The following is a 26,945-nucleotide window of genomic DNA, read 5'->3' on the forward strand; positions in this document are numbered from 1 at the left end:
GCAAAATAGTGGCGATTTTGAGTGCAGACAGTGGAGTTGGAGAGCAATCAGGCAGCATTCTTACCAAAGTAAACCACAATGGCTGCATAATATTGGAATCTGGTGACTGTATTCGCCAGAGATGTGACGCAATTCATCCTCATTCGCACAAAATACGTCCAGGATAATGCGAGCTGTTTAATTAGGCACCCTGTCGTCTTGGAGCACAGGACCACCGTTAGAGAAAACACATTGTACCATGAGATGGACCAGATCACCCAAAATGATGGCTTAATCCTTGGCAATAACAGGATATTGCAAAGTAACCATGGGGAGCACTGCAATACGACTGCCTAAATCATGACCGAACCCCCGCCTTGTTTCAGTCTTAGGACTTAAAATAGGCCAGAAGCGGAAAACATCGTGAAACAAGATTCATCCGACCAAATGACATTTTCCCATTGCTCAGTAGTCCGGGGTTTATGGCTTCGGCACCATATTTTCGTGCGAAGGATCTTTGCATCAGTGATGAGTGGTTTCGGTATTCCAGCTCGATTTGAAATTCCCTGCTTATGGAGTTCCATGCTGGTTGTTTTGGTGCTCACAGAGTTCGTGAGTGTGACATTCAGTTATGTAATTACTTTTCCAGTTGTCTTTGTCCTATTTTTCCTGAAAATCTTCAATGACGTCTATCACGATCACTCAGCACATCATTTCGTCTGCTTTCTGACTTAGCGAATGATAATTTTCCGCTCTCCCTTTGTTGTTGTTGTGGTCTTCAGTCCAGAGACTGGATTGATGCAGCTCTCCACGCTACTCTATCCTGTGCAAGCTTCTTCATCTCCCAGTGCTTACTGCAACCTACATCCTTCTCAATCTGTTTAGTGTATTCATCTCTTGGTCTCCCTCTACGATTGTTAACCTCCGCGTTGCCCTACAATACTAAATTGGGGATCCCTTGATGCCTCAGAATATGCCCTACCAACCGATCCCTTCTTCTAGTCAAGTTGTGCCACAAACTTCTCTTCTCCCCAGTTCTGTTCAATACCTCCTCATTAGTTATGTGATCTACCCATCTAATCTTCAGCATTCTTCTGTAGCACCACATTTCAAAAGCTTCTATTCTCTTCTTGTCCAAACTATTTATCGTCCACGTTTCACTTCCATACATGGCTACACTCCATACAAATACTTTCAGAAACGACTTCCTGACACTTAACTCTATACTCGATGTTAACAAATTTCTCTTCTTCAGAAACACTTTCCTTGCCATTGCCAGTCTATATTTTACATCCTCTCTACTTCGACTATCCTCAGTTATTTTGCTCCCCAAATAGGAAAACTTATTTACTACTTTAAGCGTTTCATTTCCTAATATAATACCCTCAGCATCATCCGATTTAATTCGACTGCATTCCATTATCCTCGTTTTGCTTTTGTTGATGTTCAACTTATATCCTCCTTTCAAGACCATGTCCATTCCGTTCAGCTGCTCTTCCAGGTCCTTTTCTGTGTCTGACAGAATTACAATGTCATCGGCGAACCTCAAAGTTTTTATTTCTTCTCCGTGGATTTTAATTCCTATTCCAAGTTTTTCTTTTATTTCCTTTACTGCTTGCTCAATACACAGATTCAATAACATCGGGGATAGGCTACAAACGTGTGTCACTCCTTTCCCAAACATTGCTTCCCTTTCATGCCCCTCGACCCTTATAACTGCCATCTGGTTTCTGTACAAATTGTAAATAGCCTTTCTCTCCCTGTATTTTACCCCTGCCACTTTCAGAATCCCCCCCCCTCCTCCTCATGCATGGACTTTGCCGTTGGTGCCGAGGCTTGCCTGCCTCAACGATACGGATAGCCATACTGTAGGTGCAACCACAACAGAGGGGTATCTGTTGAGAGACCAGACAAACGTGTGGTTCCCTAAGAGGGGCAGCAGCCTTTTCAGTAGTTGCAAGGGCAACAGTCTGGATGATTGACTGATCTGGCCTTGTAACACTAACCAAAACAGCCTTGCTGTGCTGGTACTGCGAACGGCTGAAAGCAAGGGGAAACTACAGCCGTAATTTTTCCCGAGGGCATGCAGCTTTACTGTATGGTTAAATGCTGATGGCGCTTTACCTGTATGTGGTATAAATCTTCGATATGATGCCTCTTGAAACGCCAAACACTTCAGCTACTTCGGTTAGGAAGCACCTACAGTACGAGCACCAACAATTCGCCCACGTTCGAATTCACTTAGCTTCGACATAAGGCTCTCGCAACTGAACAAATTACTGCTCTGACCACGACTGACACTGAGCAACATGTTGAGGTCATTGTACAGCTGCTATTCATGGTTAAATACGACACCGCAACCTGCAGGCTTGGCTAGCACCCACATTTATGCTCTCGTGATGTTCCCGTAGTTTTGTCCAACCCCTGTATAATGTACACCACACCTCGTACGATGGTTTTCTTTGGTCAAATATAGATTGAGGCACGCCTCAGTGAGGAAAATTCACTGAACGGCCGTCCTACCTGCTCCATCTCGGCCAGGTCGTCGGTGATGTCAGCCTCATCGCCACCGCGGAACCAGTGCAGAGCTCCAATGGCCTCCTCCCGCCTGTCCTTGGACAGTAGGAAGATGGGCGACTCCGGCACGAAGAAGAACAGCACGAAGAAGAGGATGGGCGGGATGGCGCACACCACGGACAGCCACACCAGCGGGGCCCACTTGCCCACCACGTAGACGTACAGGATACCTGCGGACAGCAACAGCTAGCTGTTTGTATCGACAAACTGTCCGATTGCTACGCCTCGGACACGTCTCGTGATCGGCATGTAACATTTACAAATAAGCTCAAATAGAGACATAGCAGTCAAGGAGTAAGTGTACGCCAACCTGTCGTGTGGAATCATCTCAGTAAATTGGGTTGCTTATTTATTTCTAGTTTCTGCTACCAGTCACTTTTTATTTTATGTTTAATCTAACATAATACAACGCGTTTCGAACATGCTCTGTTCATCTCCGGGCGTTTATACACTCCTGGAAATTGAAATTAGAACACCGTGAATTCATTGTCCCAGGAAGGGGAAACTTTATTGACACATTCCTGAGGTCAGATACATCACATGATCACACTGACAGAACCACAGGCACATAGACACAGGCAACAGAGCATGCACAATGTCGGCACTAGTACAGTGTATATCCACCATTCGCAGCAATGCAGGCTGCTATTCTCCAATGGAGACGATCATAGAGATGCTGGATGTAGTCCTGTGGAACGGCTTGCCATGCCATTTCCACCTGGCGCCTCAGTTGGACCAGCGTTCGTGCTGGACGTGCAGACCGCGTGAGACGACGCTTCATCCAGTCCCAAACATGCTCAATGGGGGACAGATCCGGAGATCTTGCTGGCTAGGGTAGTTGACTTACACCTTCTAGAGCACGTTGGGTGGCACGGGATACATGCGGACGTGCATTGTCCTGTTGGAACAGCAAGTTCCCTTGCCGGTCTAGGAATGGTAGAACGATGGGTTCGATGACGGTTTGGATGTACCGTGCACTATTCAGTGTCCCCTCGACGATCACCAGTGGTGTACGGCCAGTGTAGGAGATCGCTCCCCACACCATGATGCCGGGTGTTGGCCTTGTGTGCCTCGGTCGTATGCAGTCCTGATTGTGGCGCTCACCTGCACGGCGCCAAACACGCATACGACCATCATTGGCACCAAGGCAGAAGCGACTCTCATCGCTGAAGACGACACGTCTCCATTCGTCCCTCCATTCACGCCTGTCGCGACACCACTGGAGGCGGGCTGCACGATGTTGGGGCGTGAGCGGAAGACGGCCTAACGGTGTGCGGGACCGTAGCCCAGCTTCATGGAGACGGTTGCGAATGGTCCTCGCCGATACCCCAGGAGCAACAGTGTCCCTAATTTGCTGGGAAGTGGCGGTGCGGTCCCCTACGGCACTGCGTAGGATCCTACGGTCTTGGCGTGCATCCGTGCGTCGCTGCGGTCCGGTCCCAGGTCGACGGGCACGTGCACCTTCCGCCGACCACTGGCGACAACATCGATGTACTGTGGAGACCTCACGCCCCACGTGTTGAGCAATTCGGCGGTACGTCCACCCGGCCTCCCGCATGCCCACTATACGCCCTCGCTCAAAGTCCGTCAACTGCACATACGGTTCACGTCCACGCTGTCGCGGCATGCTACCAGTGTTAAAGACTGCGATGGAGCTCCGTATGCCACGGCAAACTGGCTGACACTGACGGCGGCGGTGCACAAATGCTGCGCAGCTAGCGCCATTCGACGGCCAACACCGCGGTTCCTGGTGTGTCCGCTGTGCCGTGCGTGTGATCATTGCTTGTACAGCCCTCTCGCAGTGTCCGGAGCAAGTATGGTGGGTCTGACACACCGGTGTCAATGTGTTCTTTTTTCCATTTCCAGGAGTGTACATACATACGGAGAAATGTTACTTAAAAATAAACAGTCTTAAACTATGAAACATTCAGGAGTCTTAAACTAGATTAATATAGAACTCTTTGTCCATTATTTGTTATTGTAGGGGCTGCTGTGACATTTGGGAGGAGGGGGAGAGGAGGGGGGCAGTGTATGGCTGCCACACCAGCCACACAATCCGCTACAATAACAAATAATGGACAAAGAGTTCTGTATTAATCTAGTTTAAGACTGTTTATTTTTAAGTAAAATTTCTCTGTGCGTATGTATAAACGCCTGAAGATGAACAGAACATGTTCGAAACGCGTTGTATTATGTTAGATTAAACAGAAAATAAAAAAGTGATTGGTAGCAGAAACTATAAATAAATAATTATCCCCCACAGTCACGGTTCACAATCATAGCCATTATGTTCGAGAATAAAAATGGGTTGACTTGGCAGAAAGGAGCTGTTGCGTTTAGACGTGCTCATGACCGCACCGAGGGTGAAAGTTAAAATTGTGTAAAACAGTCTCCACCGCAGTAGATGTTTATTTTGATGGCAACCAGTTTCGGTCTACAGATAATCTTCGAGCCGTAAGCACCGTGATCGCTGCTGGTGGCGGTGGATGGAACAAGATCCGTTAAGAAGACGGACGTCAAGGTGAGAGAAGGTGATCAATTTGTTGGTGTATCAACGCTGATTACCCAACGTGTCCACAAGACCTAGTGTACCACTCGCACCCATGTAAGGCATTGGTATTCAAAACATAAGGACAAAAGTAACATTCGCATCATGTGTCACTGCCAGAAAACTCAGCTCGATGAAATTTGCACAACACATTGAAAGAACTGGTACAGTATAGTATAGAAGGTATGTGAAAGAAATGCTCAATGAGACGAACAGAAATTACACTTTTACTCATAGACAATAGTTATACTGAAGTCACCTAGATTCATGATGATTCCGTGGACATTAAAAAAAAAAAGCGCGACATTCCTTTCAATAGGGAGTTGATCACCACGGTACGCAGTGCATGTTCTGTAACGTGCTCGCATACTGACCACAGAGTTGGTGAGGAGTTCTTCTTGGAATGCGTCCATTGCTCCACCATGATGGTTGTTGGTGCATGTGGAGATCCTGCAATACCTCTTCACAACGCATCGCAAACGTGCTCTGTAGGATTTAAGTCAGGGGAACGGGCAAGCAAGTCCATTCGTCAAATACCTGTTCGTTCCAAGAGCTCTCCACCGGCGCTTTTCGATTCGGTCGCACATTGTCATCCACAAAAGTGAACTCAGGACTGAATTCATACACCAGAAGACGCACGTAGGGGATGAGCGCAGTATCACAATAACACTCACTGGTGAGTGTACCGTGATCAATAATTTGAGGATCAGTATGCCCCTGCAACATTCTGCCACCTATGCCGTAACACCTGGACCACAAAAATGACCATGTTCGACAGTGTTGGACGCATACCCTCATGGCGAGAGGTGGGTACAAGTAATGCTACCATAAACACTGTCGAACATGATCGTTTTGGTGCAGTGCAAGTGGAAGAGCTCTTGGAACGAGAGGCTCTTTGGCGAAAGATCTGGCCTGCCCGTTCTTCCAACTTAAATGCCATCGAGCATCGTGTGATGCGTTGGGGAAATGTAACGCATTATAGCACGTCCAGATGCACCAACGACCATCTAGCGGTTGTCAAACGTGCTTGTGGAAGAATGGAACGCCTTACCACACGAATTTCTCGCCAACCTTGTGTCCAGCATGGGAGTACGTTGCAGAACACACACAGCTGTCCGTGGTCATCACATACCCTATTAAGGACCATGTTCCACAGTATTTGACGTCCAGAGGACCATCATGAATCGCTGTGACTTCGGTATAATTATTGTCTTTGAATATAAATGTTATTTCTGTTCGTCTCATTGTGTATTTCTTTGTTATCTACTTTCCTATACTTTAGCAGTTCTCTCTACGTACGGTCCAAGTTCCATTGAGCTATGCTACTTTGCAGGGACACATCTTGCGAAAATTACTTCCGTCCTTAAGTTTTGCATACTAGTGTAGATCCAAAACGACAGGAAGCAGACACAAGTATCAGGCTTTGTCGATGAAAATCGTTGTCGAACCAGAAAAGGTATGTTGCTGTCCGTGAATAAACTTGCATCTCAACCAGTTATCACTGAATGGGCATTTGGAGTCGCGTACCTCGGAAAATACGGTTTCTCAGAGGCAACATTAAACTAGACATCTCCAACAGACCATACAACACAGCACAGCAGCTGAATACATACGTGTGGTGTGGTGTAATATGTCGCGATTCTGCATCTTTTCATCCGACGAAAGACGTCGAACACATTGTTGGCCTGTTGAGGCGTTTAATTCGCAATGTGTGGAGCGTGTAGTTCTGGCCATATGTGGATCTGTGATATTTGGGGAGTTTTTCATACCATGATCTGTACCTTCTCAATACGTTTACCATGAACATAAAGCAGGATGTTTATTTCGACATTCTCGGTAAACTAGCTTAGCCTGTACTTGTAAATAGTCATGACGAATGTGCTGTAAACACTCCTAGTTAAAAAATGGTTCAAATGGCTCTGAGCACTATGGGACTTAACTGCTGTGGTCATCAGTCCCCTAGAACCTAGAACTACTTAAACCTAACTAACCTAAGGACATCATACACATACATTCCCGAGGCAGGATTCGAACCTGCGACCGTAGCGGTCGCTCGGCTCCAGATTGTAGCGCCTAGAACCACACGGCCACTCCGGCCGGCTACTCATTGTTATAATACAGGGGGAGTCACTAACTACTGCCACCTAGAATAACTCCGAAAGTATGATAGTAGCTGAAAAGTTTGTAGAACAAATGTTGCATGGGACAACTGGGGCCATAACTGACGTTGGGCTTTGGTTGCTAGGTGGAGTCCCTTCAGAGATATGAAGGTCAACTTCGTTTTTTTAAATGGGATGCTATAGTTTGGTACTTATTTTCTGATAGCGGCTATCGAGGCTATTCCAATGAGTGTAACAGTAAGGTATTTGAAGTTGATGTAAGTTATATAAGGAACAAGCAAGTGATTAGGTGGAAGTTAGACAAAATGGCTACCTCCAGTGAGCAGCAGCTGGTAGCAGACTCCGAGAGCGCCGCGGATGTCTTTTTCGGCGATCTCCCCGATGTAGACGGGCGCCGCGGTGGAGAAGGCGCCGCCGCAGAAGCCGGTGACGAAGCGGCCGACGAGCAGTGCTGCGGGGTGCCGGCAGAAGGCGAGCAGCAGCCAGCCGGCGACGAAGGGCGGCGCCGTGGCCAGCAGCGCGCGCCGCCGGCCCACGCGGTCCAGCAGCACGGCCGCCGCCAACATGGCCGCCAGGGCGCCCAGCGGCGTCACGCCGGCCAGCCACGACACCGTCTCGTCGGACAGGCCCAGCTGCCGCCGCAGCGGCTCCGACGCGGGCGACGTCCAACCCAGCACCGCGCCCAGCGAAAAGCCGCCCAGCGTCGCTGCACGGACCACAACCACACGTCAGCACTGCTGACTTCTGCATTGTGAACTTAAGGCCGTTGGAAGACAGCAAGGGCTTTCCAAGTCAGGAAACCAGAGACGCAGTGCAGACAACAGGAAAAAGTGGCAGCGTTTAGTTACCAGAAATGACCAGTAATTGTAGAGGCCTTCGATCTTGCAGATGCTCTAGGTCAGGGGTCTCCAAACGTTTTAGTCTGCGGGCCACATTGATTCCTCCACGAAGTCATAAGGGACAAGATCTACCCAGTGGGATCCATGATCACCGTAATGTAAGGCTAAAGGAAAGATGAAATCGCAAAAATCTACGGTTGTGGGAATAGCTAGCACTGAAACGAACTACGATTTTTATTTATTTACATAATTTTGATTGGTGGGCGTACCTGACCGAATTTCTGGCATTTTTTATTCTGGCGAATTTCACCGACAAAAAAGTATGTCGTCGCACATTCTTCACGAAAGCATCCTGCAAAGTTAAGGAAATCTCAAAATCATTGTTAGCAACACTATTACTACAAGACGTAACAGAGGTAGAATATGTCAACGCATTGTTATTTCAAGCAGCGCAACAATAAGTTTAGTTACGTAGTCTTGTAGCGAGTAGCAGAGCCAGAGCATATATTTGATAGTTCTGTTGCGTGATTGTGTCTATGTTGTGAGTGTCTCACGAGTTTTTTAGTGTCTTATGCGCTTTATTAGTAAGTGTGGGACAGTTCAGACTTTGAATTCGAAGAGACAAGGAAAATCTGAAAATCGAAATACGTAAAGAAAGTGAAATCTTGCTTAAGAAGCATCGTCCATAATGATTGATTACTAAGGCTAGTCGTCAAAGTGGCGTCCATTTGAAAGACTTCCACCAGACTCGTGAGTAGAATAAAATTCAAAGCATTTTTTTACTTAAAATGTTTTCGCCAACCAGTCAGTTAACCTTTTTTTTCATTATCGCACGGAGAATGGTCTGTCTGTTTATTCTGGATAGCCACAAGTTTAACCATGACCTTCTGCTTTGTAAAGATAGACCTCCAACAATGTCGCGGTGTATTGGTCACGATAGGCCTTCAACCTCAATTGCTGGCAATATAGGCACCACCTCAAATATTTGGCGGGTCGGGTACCACGGATGTCCCGCCAGCTAACGCGGGCAGGTTTGCCGGCCCTCGCGGGCCGGTTTCGGCCCGCGGGCCGTAGTTTGGAGATCCCTGCTTTAGGTAGCTGCCCAGAGGTTTCATTCATACACTATCTAGCTGCTATTGTAAGGTCTCGCAGTGAATGGAGATCGCCAACAGGCATGTCATTTCATATACCGCAAACCTGATATTCAGTCCTGAGGACTCAGTGGTCGCCTACAGGTTAGACTGAGATGAGAAATGAGTAATACTGTTGGAACGGCGGTCCCCACCCAAGCGAGCCCTCAGGGTGGGGTTAAGTAACGTAGAACACTACAATGTAGGCTTTCACGGCCGGTGTTTTCTTCAGTTGAAACTTCCGGGCTGAGAGGCCGTGGTCGATGTATAAGATTTCCACCTGACGTTTCGTCTCCATCTGCGGGAGGCATCTTCTGGGGTCGTCCGGCTACTGCCACTGAGGCTCCAGGTGCTCTCGCATTTATAGAGCGCATAGACGGCACCACCGTTCGCCACGTGATGCCGACGGTATCCCTATCTTTGCAAGGCGTCATCATTCTCGATTAAGAATAATCGTTTCTCATTCTGCTGGCGCATCGTCGTCATCCATATTTTGTGTAGTTTTAAAACTTCCTCTTTTCTATTAAAATAGTTATGGTGCTTGTGAATCTCAATTGCTTCTCTATACATGCGCGCATAATGGAATGTTCGTGCTAGAACGCTTCTCTCATTAAATTTAATTTCGTGGTTCCCATCTCGAAAAACATGCTCAGGTACGGCCTATTTTTCGATGTGTCCTAAGCGACAATTTCTTTTATGTTCGGCTAAGCGGGTGTTTACACTTCTTTTCATTGTTCCAATATACCGGGTGATCAAAAAGTCAGTATAACTTGAAAACTTAATAACGGAATAATGTACATAGAGAGGTAAAAATTGACACATGCTTGGAATGACATGGGGTTTTATTAGAACAAAAAAAATTATTGCTAGACGCGTGAAAGATCTCTTGCGCGCGTCGTTTGGTGATGATCGTGTGTTCAGCCGCTACTTTCGTCATGCTTGGTCCCCCAGGTCCCCGGGCCTCAGTCCGTGCGATTATTGGCTTTGGGGTTACCTGAAGTCGCAAGTGTATCGTGATCGACCGACATCTCTAGGGATGCTGAAAGACAACATCCGACGCCAATGCCTCACCACAACTCCGGACATGCTTTACAGTGCTGTTCACAATATTATTCCTCGACTACAGCTATTGTTGAGGAATGATGGTGGACATATTGAGCATTTCCTGTAAAGAACATCATCTTTGCTTTGTCTTACTTTGTTACGCTAATTATTGCTATTCTGATCAGATGAAGCGCAATCTGTCGGACATTTTTTGAATGTTTGTATTTTTTTGGTTCTAGTAAAACCCCATGTCATTCCAAGCATGTGTATCAATTTGTACGTCTCCATCTACGTTATTCCGTGATTTATTCAGTTTTCAAATTTATAGTGACTTTTTGACCACCCGGTATACTTGTCTACGACTGCATGGAATTTTGTATACCCCAGGTGCTGCTAGCGGGTGTCGGGCGTCTTTTGCAGTTCTTAAATATTCCTTAATCTTCTTGGTGGGTCTGAAGATTATTTCGATCCCATACTTGGCCAGAACTTTTCTGATACGATCCGTGACTTTATTAATGAACGGTATTAAAACTTTTCCAGTAGGTGACTGTTGTTGCTCTGGACTTCTGGTTTCTTTTCTTCATTTATGGAGGGCTCGATCAATTTCTTTGTTGGTATCAAACCATCATCCTAGACAAAAAAAGTGGTGTCATGAAATCCTTGCTGGACAGAGCCAAGAAAATCTGCGAGCTGGCTTACTTACAAGATGAACTAAATCACTTACAGTCAGCCTTCATGAAAAACGGATATTACAACTAGTAAATTGATCGAGCCGTCCATAAAAAAACAGAAGAAGCCAGAAGTCCAGAGTAACAACGGCCACCTACTGGAAAAGTTTTCCTACCGTTCATTAATAAAGTCACGGACCGTATCGGTAAAGTTCTGGCCAAGTATGGAATCGAAACAATCTTCAGACCCACCAAGAAGATTAAGGAATATTTAAGAACTGCAAAAGACGCCCGACACCCCCTAGCAACACCTGTAGATACAAAATTCCATGCAATTGTGGACAAGTATATATAGGAACAACAAAAAGAAGTGTAGACACCCGCTTAGCCGAACATAAAAGAAATTGTCGCTTAGGACACATCGAAAAATCGGCCGTAGCTGAGCATGTTTTTCGATATGGGAACCACGAAATTAAATTTAATGAGACAAGCGTTCTAGCACGAACATCTCATTATCATGCGCGCATGTATAGAGAAGCAATTGAGACTCACAAACACCATAACAGTTTTGATAGAAAAGAGGAAGTTTTAAAACTACACAAAATATGTATGTCGACGTTGCACCAGCAGAATGACAATCGATTACTCTTAATCGACAATGATGACGCCTTCCAAAGATAGGCATACCGTCGGCATCACGTGACGAATGGTGGTGCCCTCTGTGCGGTCTGTAAATGCGAGAGTACCTGGAGCCTCAGTGGCAGTAGCCGGACGACCTCAGATGTCTCCGCAGATGGAGACGAAACGTTAGGTGGAAATTTTATACATCGATCACGGCCTCTCAGCCTGGAAGTTTTAACTGAGAACGTATAACACTGTTGTTGCTAGCCATAATGGGAAGGGTAGTGACTTTTAGCTTTCAACCATACACACTTGCTGCCAAACAAGGAGTTTGATAGCATAATATCCAGAAGCATCTCTGCCTATGGAGTAGGAGAAGGGAAAGGACGGGAACGTCACTGCCAGAGGCCAGAATTTTTGTACTCAGACTATTGGGATGCCTACTACCTGTCACTCAGAGCCAGTCTCAGGGAAGCTCCAACAAGTCTGTTTCCTCACTTGGAGTCCTATTCTCAATGTTCGTACTTTACAATGCTCCTAGTGATTGCTACTTCTGTTAGTTCCTCACCTCAGGGACCAAGAAACTGACTTTTGTTGCACAACCAGTAGCCTGCAGTGTAGTAGTTAGTCTGAAGGAAACACACCTTTGAGTTCCCTGAGTCTCCTGCGAGAATCACATGGTGTCCCAATATCCGCTTCTTTCGTAGGTGCCCTGTGACTGTATTTAGCCCTGATCCAGGCAAACAACCAGCCATCACCTGAAGCTTGTCTTTCTGCATTTGTTCCTTGTGCTGGCGTAAGCTGTTGCCAGTACACCAGGTGGCAAAGAGGTTGCAAGAAGATCGATAGAGGCCAAAGACAGGCTCACAAGAAACTCGCCACCAACGCCCTCTCGGCCGCCAGTATTTAGATCGCTGCCATGGACCAGAGGACCCAGTCAGTTCCAGTCAGTCACCCATTGAGTCACCGAGCCATCAACTGCAGCCCAATGAGAGTCACAGTAGTAGTTAGCTTTGCCTCTACCTCAGCGACAGGCAGCACTAGTAGTGTACATAGCAGAGTTGTACTTCACCAGCAGTGAGGCTAACGTGGACTATTACAGAAGAGCTTGTACCTCCACATCTGGACTATCTTAAGTAGCTTCCTGTTTATGTTAATAAAGAATCCTGTTAATACGTACATGCAGTTGTGTTACAGAAAGAGAATACCAGCCACCAAACAAAATCCTCTCCTTGCTTCCGATGGTACAGGCCTACAGTGACAATGGGTACACACAAAACTCCTAATAGCTCGGGAGTTATAGACTGACCTCGAACCCCCACTCTCTCTCAGTCCTATGCTGGGACATGACAGCTTGCCCACCTGCATATACACATAACACTCTAGCTTCCAGAAGACACGGTCTGATTTCGATGTGACTTCTCACACATACAGACCATCAGCGGCTTTACAAATGATTAGACTTACAATTCTCTGTGGCAGGCAGAACAGCCACCAGAGTCCATTAATGACACCCGTAATCAGTGTTGTTGCCAGGCGTCGTACGGTATATTACGGGGTTGGACAGCATCACATCTTGAGTGATCACTGTGAAGGACACCGAGGTGTCACGCACTCTCGTGAGACAAAGCTACCACCGTCTCACAGTTTGATACAGCCTTCACTATCGGTCTCCATTTGGCCAATTGGTAGAATCGTGCAATGTCCAGATTTGTGGGGCACTCAGATGTGACAGTATCCTACTGCAAAAGTGATGGCAGATGTACTCATCAAGTTCCCAGTCGCCACTTCTACTACCAAAAAGTAGGATCGCGGTATTGTGTACCAAGCACATAGTAGCCCCTTCACAACTGCACCTGTTATCTGAGAACAGATAACGAAATCCCTGAAACATTCTATCTCATCCCCTAACGCTGGTTGGAGAGTAGCAGCAGCTGGGCTAGAGAATTACTGTGCCAGACGCAGACTGTCCTTAACACCACACACAGACGATAGTGTTTGCAGTGGTGCTATGAGTGGGAAGCACGGACTGATGCTGAATGGAGTCATATTGTGTGTAGGAATCAACCACGGTTCTGCACAGTCCTAGACGGCAGTCAGCTGGAGTTATGGTGGCAACGTGGGATGAAGCACCATTTCTCGAATGAGTTGGGGAAGCATAGCCTAGAGAAAATATATGTAATAATATTTATCTTTCAGGAAGATATTGTATAAAATTGTATTCTTAGAAGAAATATTTTTTCAGAAAAAAATCTACCTATAACTGTATCCTGAACTGTATTTCAAGTGAAGGTGGAGAGTTATAGACGCCACATGAATCAGGTGGCGTGACAGTGTTCGAAAAATTATTCACAATGTAGAAGGACATCAATGCAGTGCCAAACATAATGTAGGATGGGCCTACAAACTTACATGGATGCATTATAAAGCGAAAGGTCTAGGAAAGATTTCAGATGATTACACATAAATGAAACGTTAAATAAATTGAAGTTTTTCAGAAGCAGAAATTAATTTTTTTCTTTTTTTTTAAAATTATTGGGTACAAGACTATTTTGTAAGTGATTTTTAGCAAAATAAGATTTTGCAAAACAATAACCTAGGTTAGTTTTAAAACCGCCAAGTAAGCATTATGTATTCTAGTCATTAAATTCTCTTCGGAAAACTATTAGATTGTCAAAAATGGTCACGATGTTGTATAATTATTAAAAACTTGTTCCAAATTTTTTATAATCATAGGGTTTGTGAGGCGTAAGCCTTTACACCGCACCTATGGCAGTAAATACGAGGGAGCTGCTCGCTCCAGAGATGAGTCATGGCTGTCGCATGGCAGAAATGCGCTGTGATTCAGCAGCAGTTTCAAGTAGTTACGGCTGTGGCCGAAAGGTGTCAGCATCTTACGGACTTAAATCATACGTAGTTAAAACATTGTATATTGGGAACGAAATAGTATCATCGTGAATACGGGGGTGAGTCAAACAAAAACCTTAAATTTGTAATAACAAATCGAAATTTCGCGCCGTTATCCTGTAAGTTGGTAAGCGTGCTACAAACGGCGTGCAGCATGGCCTGTAGGTGGCAGCATAGTGCAATTGCACACATACCGTCGCAGTATCAGTGTAAAGATGGCCGCCCCACTTGCGACTTGTACCAGGGAAGAACAGCGTTCTGTTATTCGGTATTTGCATAGTGAAGGTGTGAAACCTATTGAAATTCATCGACGAATCAAGTTTCAATACGGTGATGCATGTTTGTCACAACAGCAAGTCTACAAATGGAGTAGGAAGTTCGCAAATAGTGTGACTTCAATGGAAGATGCTCCTCGTCCAGGTCAGGCACAACGAGTTGTGACTCCACAGAACATTGCAGTAGTTGAAGCCATGGTGAAGGAAAACCGCCGAGTGACACTGAATAACATTGCAGCATGTTTAGAGATTAGTCATGGGTCAGCACACCACATTGTGCATGATGTGCTCCAGTTTCACAAAGTGTCTGCAAGATGGGTGCCACGGCAGCTGACTCCTGAAATGAGAAAACTACGTGTTGATGCTTGTGGAGAACTTCTTCTGTGGTTTGAACGAGAAGGTGACTTCCTTGCAAGAATCCTTACCGGGACGAAACCTGGGTTCACTTCCACCAACCGGAAGCGAACATAACGAGCAAGGAATGGCGCCATTCCTCACCACCAAGTGATTTCCATATGTTTGGACCACTCAAAGACGCAATGGGAGGAAAGAAGTTCCGTTCTGATGAAGAGGTACGCCACGCGGCGCATGAGTGGTTGCGCGGACTACCAAAAGAATTTTTTTGTAAAGGAATTTATTCACTTTGTAAGTGCTGGAGGACTTGCATTGAGTATGGGGGAGATTATATTGAAAAGTGATACAGCTTCATACCAAATCTGCACAATAAATAATATTTAAAAAAACATTTAAGGTTTTCATTTGACTCACCCTCGTATTATGTCTTCTGATAATTATTGTTGATTTAATAAATTTTATTATTAGTGTGAATTGGAAGTAATATAATAAATGAATAAGTGGATAATTTCTGGGACCTAATGGATGAAAAACTATCTAAAATTCCTAAACACCTTGTGAAACTCCTTATGAGTGACTGCAATGCTCAACTCGGCTGAGAACGAAAATACAAGAAAATTATAGGAAATTACACTGCCCATAAGAAAACCAACCAAATCTACAAAAGATTTATAGCCATCTGTGAAAATCGCTGAATGCAGTTAATGTCGATCCACTTTCGCCATCTACCCAGAAAGCAGGCCACTTGGCGATCTCCCTTCCAAAACATTTGAGATTTCCAAATAGACCACATCTCCAGGAGGAACAGTCCTGAAATTATGAATGTCAAAGAAAAACATAAATGTGGCTTCAGATCATTAGATGTCCACAATTAAATTCAAACCTATATCCACAAACGCCAGAAAGACCACCAAAAAAATTATACGCTTTGACACTGACAAGTTTCGACAAAGGGTCATGGAGTTCCAAGAAAAGGCAAGACCAAGTGACTGTGACTTCAATACCACCAAAGCCTTATCGAGGCTGCCAAAAAAGTTACAGAAATCAAAAGAAGCAAAAAGCGTGCCTGCTGAAGTGACACATGTGAGTCAGTCCTCAAGGTAAGGCTCAGTGCATGAAAACAATTATACTCAACTAAATCGGAAACTGACTGGGAAACCTACAAAATACAACGTTCCCAAACAGCCAGGTCGATCAGAACTGAGAAACGCAAGTACGAAAAACCACTCGTAGAAAAGATAAAACAAAATTTTAGGAAGAATGAAACCAGAGAGTACTACAGAGCCTTCTGACACAGACTGACTGGTTACAAACTGCCGTCATTGTGCTTTCAGCGAAAAGACGGTACACTGGCCATTTCAAATGAAGAAAATTGTCGGATTCTAACAGACTGCTTTCGAGGCCTAATGAACTGTAATAAACTACCAAGCCCCAGTAAGACCAAAGAACCACTACTCAGGTGCCCAGAGTCCAGACCACCTGACAAAGATGAAATCAAGCGCCACATTGCCCGTCTCAAAAACAACAAAGCACCTATAGAAGGCTCATTTGTAGCATTACTGTGGTAATATGCTCCAAAGGAATCACTTGAAATCTTACAAAAACAAATAAAAAAGTTTGGAATCAGGAAACACTGCCCGAAAGGCCGCATGAAAGACATTATCAACTACCAAGAAATATCCCTGCTACCGGTAACCTATAAAATTCTCTCAATCGCCATTCTGGAGCGTTTAGAAGCCCAAATCGCACATCAAATAGTTCAATATCAAAGGGGCTTCATAAAAAGTCGCTCAGCATCCGAACAGGTCTACAACCTCAAAACATTAATCAGATATTATACTCCAAGGTCCAAACACTATGTGTCAGTCTTTGTGGACTTCTAGAAGGCGTACGACTCCATAGACGGGAGCTCCTGCTGAACATCCTAAATGAGTTCGGAGTTGACCTTAAACTGCAGGCATTAGTTAAAGCTACCCTAACAGATACAAAATCCAAAGTAAAATTCCTCGGGTGTTTCTCGGATTCCTTTGACGCCAAAACAGGGGTCAGGCAAGATGATAGCCTGTCTCCAATGCTTTTCAACTGCATCCTTTGAAAGATCATCAGAACGTGGCGCGAATAATTAATGGAAACCAACAATAGCCCGTTGCGAATTGGAACCATATCGAAGGGGATTGAGGTAGAATGCTTAACTTTCGCCGATGACATGGCCATTCTGTCAAACGACGTTGACACAGCAAGAGTTCAAATCGAACTGTTAAAAAAAATCGCTGCACAAAATTGTCTGCAAATGTCATTTGAGAAAACAGAAGTCATGATTAATATTAAAGATGCCCCACCAAGACTCCGTACGAAATATGGGGTCATCACCCAGGTAGACAAATTCAAGTACCTGGGTGAGATCATCATGAAAAATGGACTGGACAAGGAAGCGCTTAGGGTACAGGTACGCAAACTAGAAACAGCTTATCAAACATCCCGCATGATCTGCAACAAGAAATGCCTTTCCCAGAACACTAAGATACGTCACTGCGAAACAGTTTCGATCCAGTAGTTTTTTATGCAGGCAAAACCTTATCCCTAAACGCTGATAAAAGGCTCCTCGAAGAACTGGAGGAAAAAGACCGCAATATCATTAGAAGAAACCTTGGATCCAAGTACAAGAATGGCATCCATCAAAAAGGATCCAAAAGGGAAGTCTACAGGAAAATAGAAAAAATTACAGACACAATCTGTAAACGACGGGAACGATTTTATGGTCATCTCAAACGAATGGACGTAAATAGGTTAATCAAACATATATTTCTCTTTTTTATTCAAAATCCAAAACTACGATGCCATGGTTTAAAAACAGCAAAGAAGACCTCCAGATGCTACGTATCAAACCCAGCAGTGATGTATGCTTTCTCATGAGGTAGACTCGGAAGGATATTATAGGATTTAAGAGTAAATGTATGGCTGACTAGTCCATCAATATACTTAAAAGCAGCAGTCTTCACTTTCATGGCCGATTTATATTCAATGCGCTTAAGCTTGGGTAGTAATTTGTTTCCCTTAGGAATATCATTCCCTGTTGTGTCATCTAATAGAGGCACCTTTTTATAGTTCCTGGCCCACCATTTCTAGACAGAGTATCATCTGGATTCTCCACAACTAACTCTTCCTAGCATTGCGACATTACGAGCGGAGGGTCTGCAATGCAATTAAACTATAAGATGCAGAAAGGCCATTTTTATTTTGCAGAAAGTAACAACTGTGCTAGATATGTCATTCTACATCTTACATGATAATCAGAAGCGAGAAAAATCATGTCCCAGCGAGTATATCTGTGATCTTTCTGCACAGCGCACAGAGTTGCACTCCAGTTATCAGTTAATGCAAAAAAACGAAAATTTAAAATTTTGTCAGATTTGCTCATTCTGCATCTTGTATCTCATTTAAATTTGTTCCACGTCTTTCGCACTAATACTCGTGTCACCTGCAAAAAGAACAATTTGTATTCCAACTGTCATGTTTAGTGGCAGATCGTTGACGTTGTTGTTTTTTGTTACTTTCTTCACTCCAAAGACTGGCTTCATGCAGCTCTCCATGCTATTGTATCCCGTGCAAGCCTTTCGTCTCTGAATAACCACTGCAACCTACATCCTTCTGAATCTGCTTACTGTAATCCTTTCTTGGTCTCCCTCTACGATTTTCACCCCCTACGCTTCCCTCCAGTACTAATCTGGTGATCCCTTATGCCTCAGAATGTGTCGTACCGACCGATCCCTTCTTTTGGTCGGGTTGTACCACAAATTTCGCTTCTCCCCAGTTCAAATCAGTAGCTATTCATTAGTTACGTGATCTACCCACCTAATTTTCAGTATTCTTCTGTAGCACCGCATTTCAAAATTTTTTTCTCTTCTTGTGTAAACTGTTTATTGTCCATGTTTCACTTCCATACATGGCTACGCTCCATACGGATACTTTCAGAAAGGAATTCCTGACACTTAAATATACAGGTATAGTCGATGTTAACAAATTTCTCTTCTTCAGAAACGGTTTTATTGCCATTGCCAGTTTACCCTTTCCTCCCTACTTCGATAATCATCAGTTATTTTGCTCCCCAAATAGCGAAACTCATTTACAACTTTAAGGGTCTCTTTTCCTAACCTGATTCCCTCACCATCACCTGATTTAATTCGAATACATTCCATTCTCCTCGTTTTGCTTTTGTTGATGTTCATCTTATATTCTCCTTCCAAGATACTGTCCATTCCGTTTAACTGCTCTTCCAAGTTCTTTACTGTTTCTGACAGAATTACAATTTCATTGGTAAACCTCAAAGATTTTATTTCTACTCCCTAGACTTTAATCCCTACTTCAAATTTTTCTTTTGTTTTATGTACTGCTTATACCATATACAGATTGAATAAAATTGGGGATAGGCTACAGCCCTGCCTCACTCCCTTTTCAACAACTGCTTCCATTTCGTGTTCCTCGACTCTTATAACTGCCATATGGTTTCTGTATAAATTGTAAATAGCCTTTCGCTGCCTGTATTTTACCCTGCCACCTTTATAATTTGAAAGAGAGTATTCCAGTCAACATTCTCAAAAGTTTTCTCTAAGTCTACAAATTCTATAAACGTAGGTTTGCCTTCCGTAACCTAACCTCTATGAGAAGTCGTAGGGTCAGTATCGCTTCGCGTGTTCCTCCGCTTCTCTGGAATCCAAAATGATCTTCCTAAAGGTCGGTTTCCACCACTTTTTCCATTCTTCTGCAAAGGGTTCGGTTAGTATTTTGCGTCCGTGACTTATTAAGCTGATAGTTCGTTAATTTTCACAGCTGTCAGCACCTACTTTCTTTTAATTGGTACTATCGATATATATAAAAAAACAATGGTCCCACACCTGAAACCCTGTGGCACTGCCCACTTTATATGACCCCAGTCAGATTCAAACCTCTTCCCTGTTTGTTGTTACTGGAAATCAACATTCTGCTCCTGCTTTCCAGGTATGTAGTGCACCACTGTTGAGCTTCTTCCCTAATCCTGTAATTCCACAAATAATGCAAAACTATTCTACTGTTCTACACAATCGATTCCTTTTGTTAAATCAAAGATTCTACCCGCTGTCCTGAACCTATCGTTTAGACCTGCTAGTGCATCACATATAAAATAATTACATCTACATCTACATCTACATGGTTACTCTGCAATTCACACTTAAGTGCCTGGCACAGGGTTCATTAAACCATTTTCATACTACTCCTCTACCATTCCACTCTCGAATGGCGCGTGGGAAAAAGAAACACCTAAATCTTTCCGTTCGAGCTCTGACTTCTGTTATTTTATTATGATGATCATTTATCGCTACGTAGGTGGGTGTCAACAAAATATTTTCGCATTCGTAAGAGAAAGTTGGTGACTGAAATTTCTTAAACAGACCTCGCCACAAAGAAAACCGCCTTTCTTTCAGTGACTGCCACCCCAACACGCGTATCATATCAGTAACACTCTCACCCCTCTTGCGCGATAACACGAAACGAGCTGCCCTTCTTTGCACTTTTTCGATGTCCTCCGTCAATCCTACCTGGCAAGGATCCCATACCGCGCAACAGTATTCCAGCAGAAGACGGACAAGTGTAATGTAGGCTGTCTCTAAGTGGGTTTATCGCATCTTCTAAGTGTTCTGCCAACAAAGGGCAGTCTTTGTTTCGCCTTCCCCGCAATATTATCTATGTGGTCTTTCCAATTTAAGTTGCTCATAACTGTAATTTCTAGGTATTTAATCGAATTGGCAGCCCTTAGATTTGTGCGATTTATATCATTTCCAGTATCTACTCCACTCCTAAATCTAAACTGTGAGTCATTAAGCAAATACGGTGTACTGAGTTTTGCAATTACTCTCCTGTACAATTCTTTGCGAAAACTTTCGAAAATTCTGTTAGCAAAGAAACTTGCCGGTAATCGTATACCTTATTTCTTTTGTCCGTTTTGATTCACTAACTAACTAGAAATTTTAACACAGCGTCATTAATGACAGAGATCAGTACAGAATGCTTATCAGATCGCTAGATTATCACCAGTTACTAACAGCAGTAAAAATGTGTCCAGATACTGGAGTGACATCAAATCTTAAATGGAAAAACACTCATAGCGTCGGGATGACAGAGCACTGGGCTAAGGGGAAATTTTGATAGCATTAACGACTACGTGGTCCAGTGAAGGCATAGAAAGAAAGTAAAACGTCATGGAAGTCAAGCAACATCAAGGTCGCTGTGGAAATACTAGTTGGTCAGATTGCAAAAACGTCATCTCGCATGATCTACATATATACAGGGTGGTCCATTGCTCGTTACCGGGCCAAATATCTCACGAAATAAGAATCAAACGAAAAAACTACAAAGACAGAGACTCGTCTAGCTTGAAAGGGGGAAACCAGATGGCGCTGTGGTTGGCCCACTAGATGGCGCTGCCATAGGTCAAACGAATATCAACTGCTATTTTTTAAAATAGGAACCTCATTTTTATTACATATTCGTGTAGTACGTATACAAATATGAATGTTTTAGTTGGACCACTTCTTTGGTTTTTGATAGATGGCGCTCTAATAGCCACAAACATATGGCTCACAATTTTAGACGAACAGTTAGTAACAGGTAGGTTTTTAAATTAAAATACAGAACGTAGGTACGTTTGAACGTTTTATTTCGGTTGTTCCAATGTGATACATGTATCTTTGTGAACTTATCGATTCTGAGAACGCATGCTGTTACAGCGTGATTACTTGTAAATACCACATTAATGCAATAAATGCTCAAAATGATGTCCGTCAACCGCAATGCATTTGGCAATACGTGTAACGACATTCTTCTCAACAGCGAGTAGTTCTCCTTCCGTAATGTTCGCACATGCATTGACAACACGCTGACGCATGTTGTCTGGCGTTGTCGGTGGATCACAATAGCAAATATCCTTCAACTTTCCCCACAGAAAGAAATCCAGGGACGTCAGATCCGGTAACGTGCGGGCTATGGTGTGGTGCTTCGACGACCAATCACCTGTCATGAAATATGCTATTCAATACGGCTTCAACCGCACGCGAGCTATGTGCCGGACATCCATCAGTTGGAAGTACATCACCATTCTGTCATGCAGTGAAACATCTTTTAGTAACATCGGTAGAACATTACGTAGAGATCAGCATACATTGCATCATTTAGATTGCTATCGATAAAATGGGGGCCAATTTTCCTTCCTCCCATAATGCCGCACCATACATTAACCCGCCAAGGTCGCTGATGTTCCACTTGTCGCAGCTATCGTGGTTTGTCCGTTGCCCAGTAGTGCATTTAATGCGAGTTTACGTTACCGCTGTTGGTGAATGACGCTTCATCGCTAAATAGAATGCGTGCAAAAAAATCTGTCATCGTCCCGTAATTTCTCTTGTACCCAGTGGCAGAACTGTACACGACGTTCAAAGTCGTCCCCATGCAATTCCTGGTGCATAGAAATATGGTACAGGTGCAATCGATGTTGATGTAGCATTCTCAACACCGACGTTTTTGAGATTCCCGATTATCGCGCAGTTTATCTGCTACTGATGTGCGGATTAGCGCGACAGCAGCTAAAACACCTACTTGGGTATCATCATTTGTTGCAGGTCGTGGTTGACGTTTCACATGTGGCTGAACACTTCCTGTTTCCTTAAATAACGTAACTATCCGGCGAACGGTCCGGACACTTGGATGATGTCGTCCAGGATACCGAACAGCATACATAGCACATGCCCGTTGGGCATTTTGATCACAATAGCCATACATAAACACGATATCGACCTTTACCGCAATTGGTAAACGGTCCATTTTAACACGGGTAATGTATCACGAAGCAAATACCGTCAGCACTGGCGGAATGTTACGTCATACCACGTACTTATACGTTTGTGGCAGTTACAGCGCCATCACAAAGCGAAGAAAGTGGTCCAACTAAAACATTCATATTTCTTTACCTACTACACGAATATGTAATAAAAATAGGGTTTCCTATTTAAAATATTGGTGTTGGTATTCGTTTGACCTATGGCAGCGCCATCTAACGGGCCAACCACAGAGCAATCTGGTTTCCCCCTTCAAGCTAGACGAGTTTCGTTCTTTGTAGTTTTTTCGTTTGATTCTTATTTCGTGAGATTGCCAATAGTAGTTCAAAAACACACTGTCCAGTGACCACTTGTCAAAAGTCTGCATAACCACCTTTAGCAGCGCGATCGCCATGAGGTGTGCAGGAAGAGATTTAGTGAGGTTCAGAAAGGTACCGACATGAATGTGGAGGCGTGCCAACTCCAGTACAGTGGCCATCTCCACTACGTTTCTTGGCTCAAGATTTGTTGCGTGGACGGCCCAAACGAGGTGATCCCAGAGATTCTCGATTGGATTTAAATCCGGGGACTTTAGTGGCCAGTGGGAAAAAATGGCACTAAGCACTACGGGAGTTAACATCTGACGTCATCAGTCCCCTAGACTTAGAACTACTTAAAACTAACTTGGCATGCGGATTCCAGCTTTCGTCGCCGGTGAGCAGCAGTCAGTATGGGTGCAGGACCCAAGCGCTGAACCGTCGTTGAGCAAACACTGTTATTGGCTCCGTAGTTCATCCGGTGGTCAATTACTCAACAGTTGCATGAGTATTCGCCTGCACATGTCTTGCAGCAGTCGTTCAGCATTGTCATCTACGGTCGGTGGTACACGACAGTTGCTTCGGTGCAAGATCTGAATAGCCCCGTTTTGCCATGCACTGCAAACTTTAACCTCGGCGGAACATGAATAGTTTACAAACTTAACCGTTTAGGCAATACTTACACCTTTGGAGCGAAGGACAATGATCGTACCCTTTTGGACGTCAGATAAATCGCTCCGATCCTCCCTCTGGCATGGGTGTGTGTGTTTGTCCTTAGGATAATGTACGTTAAGTAGTAGTGGTGGTGGTGGTGGTTGGTGTTTAACGTCCCGTCGACAACGAGGTCATTAGAGACGGAGCGCAAGCTCGGGTTAGGGAAGGATTGGGAAGGAAATCGGCCGTGCCCTTTCAAAGGAACCATCCCGGCATTTGCCTGAAACGATTTAGGGAAATCACGGAAAACCTAAATCAGGATGGCCGGAGACGGGATTGAACCGTCGTCCTCCCGAATGCGAGTCCAGTGTGCTAGCCACTGCGCCACCTCGCTCGGTGTTAAGTAGTGCGTAAGCTTAGGGACTGATTACCTTAGCAGTTAAGCCCATAAGATTAAATAAAAATAAAAAAATTAAAAAAAATCGCTCCGTTTCCGCGTTACGGCAATGACTGTAACATTTTCCGCATTCCTCTAACACGAATCATATATCCCCCACTTGTGGTACTGCCACCTGCCGTGTGTGAATGGTTAATTGCACGTTGACGTCCAACATAGGCGGCGGTCACATTAATATGACTGCACATTGTATAATAAAACTTTGAACTGAACTAAGTGCTAGAAAGAAATTAAGTAAGAGATTGGTAAACTGTGATTACTGCGTGCAAGAACACAAGGTATACCAAAACTATACCGAAAAACGTTAAGGGATTACACAGGTTGTGTTAATGAACAACTTGAGGAAATGTCAACCAAATACATTACAGAGAATCGAAGTGATAGAAGCCAATGCCTGCCCGAGGTCACCTCTTCAACAGTTAACGTGAGTGAGTACACTGGTGGACGAAGTTGTCTCAGTGGACTTGACAGCATGCAAGTCTTTTGAAAATAACGACATTTTGTCTACGGGGTGCGTGATTGACACAGTCATAAGCGGTTTCGGCCATACAATGACCATCTTCATATTCTGATCACAGGTTCATGCGTTGTCAAACTGTGTCATAAACATGTGATTGCGACTATAAATAAACAAAAAATATTTAGCATGCAGTCGTCAGATGGCGTCTAACTTTTTCACCTTCATCGCAACACCGCTGGTAGTCCCTCGACCTACAAACTCGCGTGTGCCGTCGAAGGCGCACTGCAGTAGTAGGCGTTGCCCCTGTACCTTCAGTTCCCTGTGCCATCATTAGATTACATTGCTGGGAGTGAACTGCTGTTTTCAGTTTGTTCCTCAAGATGCCCTCTACAACCACTCAAAGTTTGTTGGTGCCGTTTTATACTAAAAATGGTTCAAATGGCTCTGAGCACTATGGGACTTAACATCTGAGGTCATCAGTCCCCTAGATTTAGAAATACTTAAACCTAACTAACCTAAGGACATCACAAACATCCATGCCCGAGGCAGGTTTCGAACCTGCGACCGTAGCGGTCGCACGGTTCCAGACTGAAGCGCCTAGAACCGATCGGCCATCAGCGGCCGACGCCGTTTTATACTATTCAGCATAATCGTCGTTTTCCTGGCTGACATGTTTTTACAGGTCTTCAGAACTGGCTTCACCATTTGGTATCGACTTCCAATTATTCTTATTTAAAAACATCACCAGAGCCAAAGATATATTTCTTGCTTCTACAGAACAAATAGTAAACTAGACACATACCTGAGAGAGCCGCGAACAGCTGAGGCAACCTTCTGCGTAAAGTAGATGGCTTTCCCATTTCGCCCATGGCTACTGTCGCTTAAACTCTGAAACATGCATTTATCCAAGTATTAACATCACAATAACTGTAAGACCAAGAGCAGTGGAAAGACTGCTGCTTTAGTTATTTGAGTGTGAAGTGTTAGTTTTGTTATGTGTCATCGATGTAGTTGTGACACCTGTTGAGGAGCTTTCACTACGCTTCCTAGACGCCGTCACTGCAGTCGCCTACAGCACCAACATCGATTACATTGTAGTGACAATCATCTACATCTTGGATAGATAGAGAGGATCACTAAGACGTCTCATACCCTTTGAAAAGCGTTTTTTGAACCTGTCGGATATCTTATTTAATGTTCTCCACTCCAAAACGGTGACGGCAGGAAGGGGATCCGGCTCTATCACTAACTTTGTCAGATCCGTTATTTAACATTAAGAAATAGTTTCGCATTCTGCGACTATAAATTGACGTCAGCTGTTTACGACACATGAAAATTAGTGCTGCACCGAGACTCAAACCCGGATTTCTTGCTTATCGCTAGCGGACGCCTTAACACTGTTTTCGTCATTTGGTCTGGAAGGACGTCACATGACACCCCAACAAGTTCATCGCTCAATGTTTTCATATGCCGTGTAGTCCCAACCCTAATGGTCACACTGTTCGTGATGCCCGCAAAGGGAGACCAATATTATATGGTCGCACTGTTTGTGATGCCCGCACAGGGAGACAAATATTATATTGTTATTTTAGCCCACTGAGAATTGGATGCATCATTGATGATTATAATGTCTATGTTTGCACAGGGTCTGTTTCTTCATCATACGATGTCCTCCAGACATGCAAGTGTGTCTGAAGGACATTATGTTGTGAATATACAGACACTGTGTAAACACAGACATTGTAACCATCAGTGATGGGCAAGTAGTTACCATGCCGACACCGTGAAGACACGGGATAAAGACCAGGAAAAAAAGAAGGTGGTTGATTTATACATTACAATAGTTCAACACGAAGTACAACTCCAATTAAAACATCGTTCCAGGTACCAACGAGTCAGTAATTTTACCGGTCGTACTCGTTTCTGTAATGAGCTTATATTTTTCACTTTAATTGCAAGACAGCAATATTTGCTCGTATTTACCCCTCTCGTACTATGTACCCAATGTGCTTCGCGACATCTATATCACTGTAGCATTACACAGAGAGTAAAAGTTGGGAATAATGGAAGACTTGAGGTGAAGATTCGTTTTATTTGTTTAAAATGTAAATTTTTGCAATTGTAAAACTGTTAATAGTGCAAACATATTGTCAT

At 44.1% G+C, this 26,945-nt stretch overlaps 1 protein-coding gene across 1 annotated transcript in view; it reads right to left on the reverse strand.

Moving 5' to 3' along the window:
- Positions 1–25,651, reverse strand: part of LOC126176502 (facilitated trehalose transporter Tret1-like) — a 50,770-nt gene extending 25,119 nt beyond the window's left edge. Inside the window, exons 1-3 of the mRNA XM_049923657.1 lie at positions 25,594–25,651; positions 7,538–7,930; positions 2,503–2,726 (exon numbers count right to left, since the gene is read on the reverse strand). Of these exons, the coding sequence (XP_049779614.1) occupies positions 2,503–2,726; positions 7,538–7,930; positions 25,594–25,651 (675 nt within the window). The remainder of the gene's footprint in view (positions 1–2,502; positions 2,727–7,537; positions 7,931–25,593) is intronic.
- Positions 25,652–26,945: the final 1,294 nt, after the last annotated feature.

This window comes from Schistocerca cancellata, chromosome 3, assembly GCF_023864275.1.
Source record: "Schistocerca cancellata isolate TAMUIC-IGC-003103 chromosome 3, iqSchCanc2.1, whole genome shotgun sequence".
NCBI classification, from domain to species: Eukaryota; Metazoa; Arthropoda; class Insecta; order Orthoptera; family Acrididae; genus Schistocerca; species Schistocerca cancellata.